Source organism: Aplysia californica, unplaced genomic scaffold (genome assembly GCF_000002075.1).
Source record: "Aplysia californica isolate F4 #8 unplaced genomic scaffold, AplCal3.0 scaffold00674, whole genome shotgun sequence".
Taxonomy (NCBI): Eukaryota; Metazoa; Mollusca; class Gastropoda; order Aplysiida; family Aplysiidae; genus Aplysia; species Aplysia californica.
In genome coordinates, this window is record NW_004797944.1 from 84,742 (window position 1) to 95,696 (window position 10,955).

Here is a 10,955-nt window from a genome sequence, read left to right on the forward strand (position 1 = left end):
ATAATAATAATAATAATACAGAGCTTCGATCTACGACACTGACAAGCAAGCACTGCGAGAGAATCTGCGCTTCAAACACAGGAAGAATTAATAATAATGATAGTAATAATAATAATAAAATACACAAAGGCTCACGAACATAGTATATATACACACGAGTCCTACATTGCTCATATCCACGAATTACAGCACTCTCTACGCGCTTTACAACTATTACTACTCCACAGACACTGGAAAACTCAGACTCTGAAACATGTTCGCCTTCCCGGGAAGCATACAGTGCAAGCTGCGAATTGTACACGTTCAAACACTAACAAACTGATTAAATATGTCGCTGTATCATCATCATCATCATCATCATCATCATCATTATAATCATCACCATCATCATCATTATCATCACCATCATCATCATGATGATGTTTTATGCACCCCGCTTAATTTAGCAAAATTTTGTCTCTTTTTTTCTTTTTTTTTTTTGGCATAATTTCAGATTATTTGCCTTTATCTTTCTTTGTTAAAATTAGCAGAATCGCATGATTTCACATTTTTTGGCTCAGTTTGCATAATTGTATTTTTTTCGCATACAACCGCGGTGACAGATTCTGAGAGCCGGGCACGCAATCCCACCTAGGTGGAGTGAGGAAAAGTCATATAAAGTGCCATTCCCGTGGACAAAAGGTCGGTCCCCTCAAGGGATTCGAACTTACAACCTTACAGCTGAGAGTCGGAGACTCAGTAACGCTTTCCACCTTTTCCTGAATTCTAGATGTTTTAGGTTTTCTGTATTTTTACTGTCCTATCGATCACATTGAAACAATTTAGATCTTTTAGGAGGCAGGCTGTTACCCTCCAAGGCTCTGAGGGTACAATGCCGTAGCAGAAAGATGTAGATACTCAACTAAAAATATATCCCCATGAAAATCGAACTTAGGCTCTCTGCGTGCAACTCGAAGCGCCTAATTGTCTACCACAGACGCTAAAACACCAGTTTTGTTTACCTGTGAATTCTTTTTTAAACTAACCAATGGTTGTTCTGATCTTCCTTTATCGCCCCTCCCAGTTTGGCTGATCTGCTCGTGTCCGTGCTGGTCACGCCTATGACGATTGTCTCCCGTTGGAAGAGGGCGTGGCTTCTAGGGGGCGGGATGTGTCGCCTACAGGCTTGGGTCAACCACTCCACGCTCTTTGCCTCCATATTCAGCCTCGCCACGATAGCCGTCAACAGGTCTGTTCTGTCTTGGTTTGGTTTTTAATGTTGGTGTTTTTACGATGGCAACAAGGCTAGAGGGTGACCGAGAAAGACATGGATAGATGGAGTCAGGGAAACATTAACAACTCACGGCATCCCCCTGACCCAAGCTCTCCGGCTGGAGGCAGAGAGACGACATCTCTTTCTTCCCGCGACACCCAAAAGGATATAAGCGGCAGATAAAAGTAAAGTAAAAGTAAAGTAAATTTGTACACCTCCATCTGCACAATTTTAGATCATTACGGCATTACGGAGAAGGGAAGAGGGCTTCCGACCCTGTCTGTCAGACAGAGCCAGGCAGGGCTGAAAGGGATACAACATCCCAGCAAAATGACCGAGATACTTGGTCAACATTTCTCTCCTCTCTCGGGAATCGAACGCGGGTCTCCTGAATTCTCCAAGTGTTGTTTTGTGTTTTTTGTGTTTTTTTTCGTTTCACTGTATATAACTTCTTGCCTTCTTATTTAATTCCTGTTATTTCCCCCCTCTTCTTTCCCCTTTTGAGTGTCTTCGTTTTCTATATTTCTCCTTTTCACTTTGCCGTCTAAATCTATTTTCCTGCTTTGATTTGTGTTTTTGGTTTGTTTGCTTGTTGTTGTTGTTTTGTTTTGCTTTTGTTTTTTTTGTGTTTTGTTTTGTTTTGTTGTTGTTGGTTTTTTTTGGGGGGGTCAGATTTCTTCCTTACGTTGAGATTATTTTGTTATTCTCTTTTTTACATGCTAAGACCTCTTTTGAAAGTGTTGTCTCACTATTGGCATGTACTGTCAATGTTTTGTTTCCAAATGATTGAAAATTGCAATCATCTCGGGCAATGCTGGACCGTGTTAGGTCAGACAACGAAATTGCTTTAACTTTAGCAGGATTCAATCAATATCTTTGAAGCATGCACAATTCTCCTTCTGGTGTCTGGTCTGAAGCAGACACTGACGATCATGGTAACTCGTTTCTTTCAGTTGTCGGTCTTCTTGATTGGCTCGGTTTTTTCTCTTTGAGTCATTCCTTTCAATATTTTACTTTTTTACTTTTTGTTTGTTTGTTTGTTGTTGTTTTTGTTTTGTTTTTTGTTTTTATATATATATATATACCTTTCCAGACAGCAGTTTCTGATATATGAAACCCCATGAAATAGCAGCTGAAGAAAAGCGACTTAGCTCTCAATTCAGAACCTCTTTTGCATTTTGACATTTGGGATGAACTCACAGAACATTATGTCCAAAATTTAATAGGGTCCAGGCCCAAAAGGTTCCTTCTCTACACAAAACCAATAACTCCTAATCAAGATAATAACGAGCACATTTAATGTTGAATCCAAGTTTTGAGTGGTACTTATTGGCTGATCTGTTGATCTGTTTTCCGATCAGTTTGAAACTATCGTAATAAAATAGTGTTTATTGAAGAGACAAAATTCTCCATTCATTGGATATGCAATGTATGTCCATTCTATCAAATATTTATGCATTTCAATAGGCGCGCGAACTCACATTTACGTTTCTTTGATTTCGCTCAATTTTACTAAGCCTGATTTTTGAATGTCAATGTTGAGTGACCATTTTTTAAGTGACCCATTATATAGAGCAAATATTAATGAGTCAATTGACGCCATTATGGATCATAAATTATACATTTTATTCATCTTTTTTCTTTCTATTCTATTTTACGGGTTATCCTCGTATTTCTGTTGTGATGTACAGGTACATTATTCCCACTTAGCTCGGGTTGTCCCAGCAGACAGAATCGAAGCAGGCCGCCTCCTATCACATGTTTAAATCTAAATGCCATCAAAGCGGGTGAAACTATTTACGATGCACAAATGCAATCAACCACCCTTTCACAAGCGCCTGTCAAATGTTGCATCATTTCCAATATTGGAAGAAATGTCTCATCAAAGTACAAAGACACATCTGACATTAATTTCCTCTTAAAACACTGACCTTTTAACATCATTCCCTTTTCTGACAGCGTCATGTTGTCGAGCTTGAAATCAATTGGGGAATAGAAAGAAAAACAATAAAGGAGAGGGGGGAGGGATGACAAAAAGAAAGAGAACGACGAAAGGACAAGATGACAACCTCAGAATTGGAGTGGAAGATGAAAGGAGAAGGGAAGGAGGAGTATACTGTGATATTTTTTTTAATTGGTGGGTTTTTTCTGTTTGAGTTTTGTTTTGTTCTTATTTAGTAGTAGTAGTAGTAGTAGTAGTAGTAGTAGTAGTAGTAGTAGTAGTAGTATGAAAAGTCGTAGAAAACACGGGGATTGTGGTTGGTTTACGCTTCTTTAGCCTTTTCTTTCTTTTTTTTTTTCAACAAAGAAATACAACTTCATTATTCTTTTTTTTTTCAATTTACATTTCTTAATCTGAAACGTAAAAACATACAAAGACAATGACATGCATACACGGACTGTTCAATAAGTCTTTACCTCAACTATAAAAGAAGCAAACTAGAAATGTTTAAATTTGATACTCAAAATGGTACTTCTGTGCACAGTTAAATTGTTTGCTTTTTTTTTTACCAAGAGCATAATATGACCTCGGATAGGATTTAAACTATTCCTCAACAGCAGATATAGCATCGCCATCACAATCCACTATGGAAACACTGTTCTTCAAGAACCTGTACTGTCAGGACATCACAATCACAAGATCTAGATCTAGACAGACATTAAAAGCAACAGGAGCCAGACACGACTGTACCGGTGGACGTACGCTTTATTACTGACCACTCTTCTCTAAATACGTGCCAGTTGTTACAGTTGCCAGGTTTTCCTATACTAAGGCAATAGAGATGGTTTGCCAAATAGTAATGGATATTACAGAACCTTTGTCAGATTTGGAAAAAGAAAAAATATAATGTCAAAGAGCACTCCTTGAATTCTGTGGATGTAAGAGAAGTTCGAGGCCGCACTGTTTTGTTTTTACTGTCTTTTTTCGTTTTTTACTGTCTGAGCTGCCTTCATCTTTCTGTGCGCTGGAGAATTGTCCTGTAGCAGAATGATTCCTTTCCTCCGCTCCCCTCGTCTTTTTTGGCCAAGGTTGTCTCATCAACAGCGCCGACTACTTGCCCCAAGTAACTGTACGGCGATTTCCTAAGTCTGCCATGATGACAGGACAGTATAGCCTTTCCACTTCGAAGGCTGCACTTTCCCCTTCTTTGGCGATGGCAATGGATGGGAAAAGGGGGGGGGGAATTTCCAATGCATGAAAAAATTAACCCATGTTTCCTGCACTGTTACAACGTGATGAAACATTGGGTTCTTCCCGATTCTAATTTCTAGCAACGATCGACTCTTCGTTGTTCTTTGTTCTGGTGTCAAGGGTCTAGGAACCTACCTTATCGAGAACTTTATCATGTGGAGGTGGTCATACAGGTTCGTTTCTATGGAGCCTACACCCATTCTTATTGTGCCCTGGTAACTTTCCAACAGTTACTCGTCGGTCTTAAAATACCAGTTTCTTCACTAAGTCAATGTTTTCCTCTGTAACAAGAACGGTTGGACGCCCATCTTCGGAGAATGGACATAAAGACTGATTTGAACTTATTTTTCCAATGTTTAACAGTTTCGTAAAAAAAGGCATTCAGTAATATATGACACTTAACATCGTCTCAAAAATTAAGGCCGGTTATTTTCCTTGCAAATTAAAAAACAATTATGACAGGGTGATATTTAAAAGACTCCGTTGCTGGCATTGTTTCCGTTGAAAATAGCCTTTCCTTTTCGTGTTCAAGAACTTCCTTTACTAAGAGTGCTCTCAATGAAATATCAAATAGCGTGTATTGGATTTTCTAAAAACCTCACACACACTATCGTGCCAGAACGATAAAAGTCACATTCTCAAACTTTCAATGTTGTGCAACAATTCATAGACAGTGCAGAAAATAGACAGTGCAGAAACGTATTTGAACGTTCGTTGTAGGCCTACTGTGAAATATGATACTTCGTGTTTTTGTTGGGGTTTTGTTTAATTGGGTATAATTATGGTTCAAAACACACAATGCAATTGCCTTTTGTTTGCTGTTCTCACGTAATATGTGCCTGCTGCATCTTTGAAGAATTGAATACTTCTCCTGATCTCTCATCATAGTGTGGGTGGGGGGCGGGCGCTCTGGTGTGGTTTACTCCTTCTCACTTATCGTTCTTACTTCTCCTCCTTCCTTTCTTTGCATAACTCTTTTCTAGTAAAACTTGTAATCTTCAGCACGTGCACGACCTGTTTGTGTCGCAAGTGCTGTAAAACTCTCAACTAAACTTAAATTCAACTACAACTCCCCAGAGTGGTGGCCACACGAGCTGCCGCCAGGTATCACTCGCTCTTCTCCGTGTCCTTCACGTGTGTGTACATCGCTGTGGCTTGGTTCTTTGCCATTCTGTACGCCTCCTTCCCTCTCATGGGCTGGGGAATCTACAAGTTTGATCCCAAGCGATGGAACTGTATCTTCAGGTGAGATGTGTGTCTAATGTGTTGGGTGTTGTAGGAAGGGTACCGTCAGGTTAGATAATTTTTATGTCTTTGATATTGCTTGTGCCGCTGCCAAGTCTCTATCTATCTATACATATATCTGCCTACCTATCTATGTATCTATGTATCTATGTGTCTATCTATCTATCTATCTATCTATCTATCTATCTATCTATCTATCTATCTATCTATCAATTTATCTATCTATCTATTTATCTATCTATCTATCTATTTAGGCCTATCTATCTATCTATCTATCTATCTAACTATCTGTCTATCTCTCTATCTATCTATCTATCTATCTATCTAGGCCTATCTATCTATCTATCTATCTATCTATCTATCTATCTATCTATCTATCTATCTATCTATCTATCTGTCTCTCTGCCTGCCTTATTATTAATGTACGTTTCTCTACCTAATGACACATCCAGTAATCCTTCCCACAGGCGTGAACTGATTAACCCGAGGTTAGGAAGCCTCAATCTATGGGAGGTGATTTAAAATAAGATTCCAAATTACAGTAATGTTGTGGGTTTAGAGTCTCAGCAGCAGAATGAAGTTCTAAGGGAGTGGGCAGGGGGGGGGGGGGGGCTCGAGTTTTGGGACTTTCTCAATGTTTTCCGACGGAAGTGACTTGTTTATTCTTTTTCGGAAAAAGGGGAGGGGTCTAAATGTTCGTTATTTTCTTTCTTCTTTGTTACAGCGTACAATGTTTTCTCCGAGTCGGATACACTGACAAGGTATCAGGTGTCGTGTTGTGTCCTCCACATAGCCTTCAAATCGTGACAAGTGTGGTCAAAAGATTCGTGGCGCAATCTATTGTCAAGTATGGCCTCAACTATCGAGCATAAACTCTCCAGTTTGTGCAATTTGTCTTTACAGATCAATATTTTTGTAAAGACCTGCTAGCTCTATTCTAGAAAATTCCTCTGAAAATACTCATTACAAATCCTTGTGAGTGGTTTCGACTGTTTTTATAAGGTTTACAGCAGGACCGATATCGCTTTTAAAAGCAAGTCCGGTTTTTTTTTCGAATCGCAAGATTATCTTTACTGAACGCAGGTTTTGAGAACTTTTAGAAATAAATTTCTTGTAACTAGTTTTGCTACTAAAAGGTGTCATTGGTGAGCTTTGACGTAACTCATATACGTATACAAAATGGGTGTGAGAAGCGGGAAGTGCTGTGAACGATTCTATTATCCGCGTGAAGGAGGTTTGTAGTATTTTATATAAATTTATCTCGAAAAGTTCTTTAATCAAGCCTCACCTCAATTGTTGTGGAAAAATATCACTAAGCTAAGACAAATAGAGACAAACTACTGTGCAAAGTATGGGTGACATTGATTCATCCGTTATAAAGATATTTGAGGACAAGTTGCGCCACGAATTTTTGACAGCACTATAATAGGGTGTTTACTGCCAATAACAAAGGATATTCAGAAACAAGATTATGGTACACTTTACTACTATTGTTCTTGATACAGTGCTTCATCTTATTCCTCAGCCGAAAGGCAGCGCCCTCTTACTCCATCTTCTTCGCTTCCTGTGGCGTCATTTTACCTCTGACGGTTTGTGCCCTCGCCTATGTGACGGTAAGAGCTGGGATCAGCGTTCGAATCTTTTCAGTTTAATCATAGTTTGTAAGTGTTGAGGAAGGGATGGGAGCGTGAGAAAGAGAGCGAAGGAGAAAGAGAGGAGACAGGGAGAGAGAAAGATATACAGAGAGAGAGAGAGAGAGAGAGAGAGAGAGAGAGAGAGAGAGAGAAGGAGAGAGAGACGGAGAGTGAAAGAGTGAGACAAAGAAAATGAGAAAGCGAGAGGAGTGGGGATAGAATGAGAAAAAGTGGGAGAGACAGACAGAGAGAGAGAGAGAGAGAGAGAGAGAGAGAGAGAGAGAGAGAGAAGGAGAGAGAGACGGAGAGTGAAAGAGTGAGACAAAGAAAATGAGAAAGCGAGAGGAGTGGGGATAGAATGAGAAAAAGTGGGAGAGACAGACAGAGAGAGAGAGAGAGAGAGAGAGAGAGAGAGAGAGAGAGACAGACAGACAGACAGACAGACAGACAGACAGACAGACAGACAGACAGACAGACAGGTGCCAAATGAAGAGATAGAGAAGAGGGAAGAAACGGAAGAAACGAGGAGAGGGGAATCTGGCTAGAAGTTTTCCAATAATGGTAGATAGGGGCTATTGATGCCGGCAGTGGTTCTTGTACGGCTGTCACTAAACATCACCATCGTGGCCTAGAGGTTAAGGTGTTGGCCTCTCATTCAAAGGTCCCGGGTTCGAATCTGGGTAGCGACCAAAAAAATTTCTTCTCTAAAATTGTCTCCTTTCACCTCCTTTCCTGCTCTCTAGCAATGTTCTGTTGTCTGCTTTCATTTCCACTTTCTGTCCCCACCCCCTCACCTCCTTTGCCCTCTCCTCTGGGCTCCTGACTCTTTCTGCAGCCTTTCTACTGCTACTCCTTGGCTCCTCCTTACTGCTGTCTTTCTGCCACACCCCTGATCTTCTGGTAGGAAAGAACTACACCTAGCTTTCTCGGACAAGGGCGAAAAATCTCGGAGGGCCCGTGTGCAAGTTGCGCACGTTAAAGATCCCTTGGTGGTCTAAAATCGATAAGAGTAGGCTTCGGCCGCCACCCGGGCAAAAATTCAAAATTTCCTACCAACTGAAAATATTAGGTGTGTCCCGCGCGCTCATATGACCTATGCAGTTGCGAGCGCCGTAAAACACTTTACAAAAACAAAAACAATCACCATCTTGATAAAACATGCTAACCTTTCCATGACGACCTCTCAAGATCACAGAGAAAAGTGACCATTAAAGACAGACGACTGCAATGGACAGGTTCTGAGTTATGGTTACTTACTAGATTAGAAACAGTGAACAGATGGTTGAAAATCTGAAACCTTGCTTTTTATCTCTCCATTTTGTTTCCTTTAAACTTAGGGTGCTTTCATTAGACCTTCTTTGTATTGATTCAACACACCTAGATTGGGGACGAGTTGGTGAAAAACTTTTAGCAAGTGACCGCTATGAACACGTTTTAATAATAATAATAATAATAATAATAATAATAATAATAATAATAATAATAATAATAATAATAATAATAATAATGAAAATAATAAAAATAATTATGATAATAATGATAATATTAATAATAATAATAATAATGATAATGATAATGATAATAATAAAATAATAATAATAATAATAATAATAATAATAATAATAATAATAATAATAATGATAATAATAATAATAACCCGGGCACCCGTTTCCACCTGGATGAAGGGAGGAAAATTTGTGTAAAGTGCCTTTCCCAAGGAATAAACGTCGGGCTCTCGGCTCGAACCGCGAACCCGCAACCTCACGATAACGAGTTCGGTAGCGTAACCATTAGGCCACCAACGCCACACAGTTTTGAGGCTGACTTGTTGCAAAAATGACTGACTGTGCCCAATTTAGGCAGGGCCGGCTATGGACAGGTTAGAAATATAGGGAAAAGCACAAGATGTCACAGAACGGAGGCTGTTAGTACAGGTGGCCGTTATAGGGAGGGGACTGCTATGGCATCTTCGACTGCAATTCATCATCATCATCATCCAGTGCGAGATCTGCGACAGACATCGGCGATCATGGTTTTCCATTCATTCCTTTGCTCGGATGCTCTCAAAAAAGCTACGTTTCCCTTATCTTTCCCTGTTACCCATTTGTTCAGGTTCCCTAAGTATGTTGTTCTGGGCCTACCCCTGCCTCGTTTGCCCTCAGTTTTGCCAGTGAGAGCTAGATGTTCAAGACCCTCATGTCTATTCAGGTGTCCCGAAAACTGCATTTGTCTTTTCCTGATTGTTTTTTAGATTGAGCGTCCCACGTGGGCTTCATCAGGCACTACCTCATTTGATTTCTTTTCCTTCCACAATACTCTTAGCAGTCTCCTAAGAAACCACATTTCTGTTGCTTCCATTTTATTTTCACTGTCTTTAGTGATTGTCCAGCATTCACAGCCATATAAAAGGGTTGACCAAACATAGCATTTCAGGACTTTCATTTTGGTGTTCATTGAGATGTTTCTATTTTTCAGGATTGGGCTCATTTTATTGAAACTAGCCTTAGCCATTGTAGTTCTCCTTTTTATTTCTGTGGAACATTTGGCGTCAGATGTTATCATATATCCTAGATATTCAAACTGTTGGACTTGTTTGATCTTTTCACCTTTGCTAATGAGATTACAACTAGGGTTTGCTGCTTTTTTGGATATTACCATGCATTCTGTTTTCTTTACATTCAACAATAATCCTTTACGTTCACTTTCTGTTACAACAGTATCTAAAAGCAATTGAAGGTCCTTTTCAGAGCCTGCTATTAAAATTGTGTCATCTGCATACCTGATGTTATTAACATTTTCTCCATTTACTTTGAGACCTGTACATTCTTCTATGTTTCTAAGGATTGTTTCACTGTACATGTTAAAGAGGTCTGGTGACATAACACATCCTTGCCTCACTCCTCGCCTGATCTGATTATATTCACTGTATTATTCTCCATTAATTCGTACAGCAGCGTTTTGGTCCCAGAACAAATTTCTGATAATTCTTAGATCTTTTCCATCTATGTCTAGCTTTTAAAGTATTTTAAATAGCTCATCGTGTCTAACTTTGTCAAAAGTCTTTGAATAATCTATGAAGCATAAATGCAGATCTTTCTGTGCTTCAATACATCTTTCCATTAACATTGTTAAGGTGAATATAGCATTTCTGGTGCCCTTGTCAGGAACAAAGCCGAATTGCGTTTTAGATATCTCTGGTCTTACACTTCTTCTCAATCTTCCCATTATTACTCGCAACAATATTTTTGTAAAATGACTCATAAGGCTAATTGTTCTAAGCATATCACACTCAGTGGCACCTGGTGTTTTAGAATGGTAATAATAGTCGAGATAATAATGGCCATGATGATGATGATGATGATGATGATGATGATGATGATGATGATGATGATGATGATGATGATGATGATGATGATGATGATGATGATGATGATGATGATGATGATGATGATGGTGATGATGATAATGATGATGGTGATGATGATGATGATGATGGTGATGATGATGATGATGATGATGATGATGATGATGATGATGATGATGATGATGATGATGATGATGGTGATGATGGTGATGATGATGATGATGATGATGGTGATGATGGTGATGATGATGATAATGATGATGATGA

General features: G+C 39.3%; 1 protein-coding gene across 1 annotated transcript in view; it reads left to right on the forward strand.

Annotated features, from left to right (window-relative positions):
• The first annotated feature begins 5,493 nt into the window (after positions 1-5,493).
• The window catches only part of LOC118478558 (melatonin receptor type 1B-like), a 15,853-nt gene continuing 10,391 nt past the window's right edge, over positions 5,494-10,955 (forward strand). The window contains exons 1-2 of the mRNA XM_035972393.1: positions 5,494-5,690; positions 7,216-7,303. Of these exons, the coding sequence (XP_035828286.1) occupies positions 5,638-5,690; positions 7,216-7,303 (141 nt within the window). The 5' untranslated portion in view covers positions 5,494-5,637. The remainder of the gene's footprint in view (positions 5,691-7,215; positions 7,304-10,955) is intronic.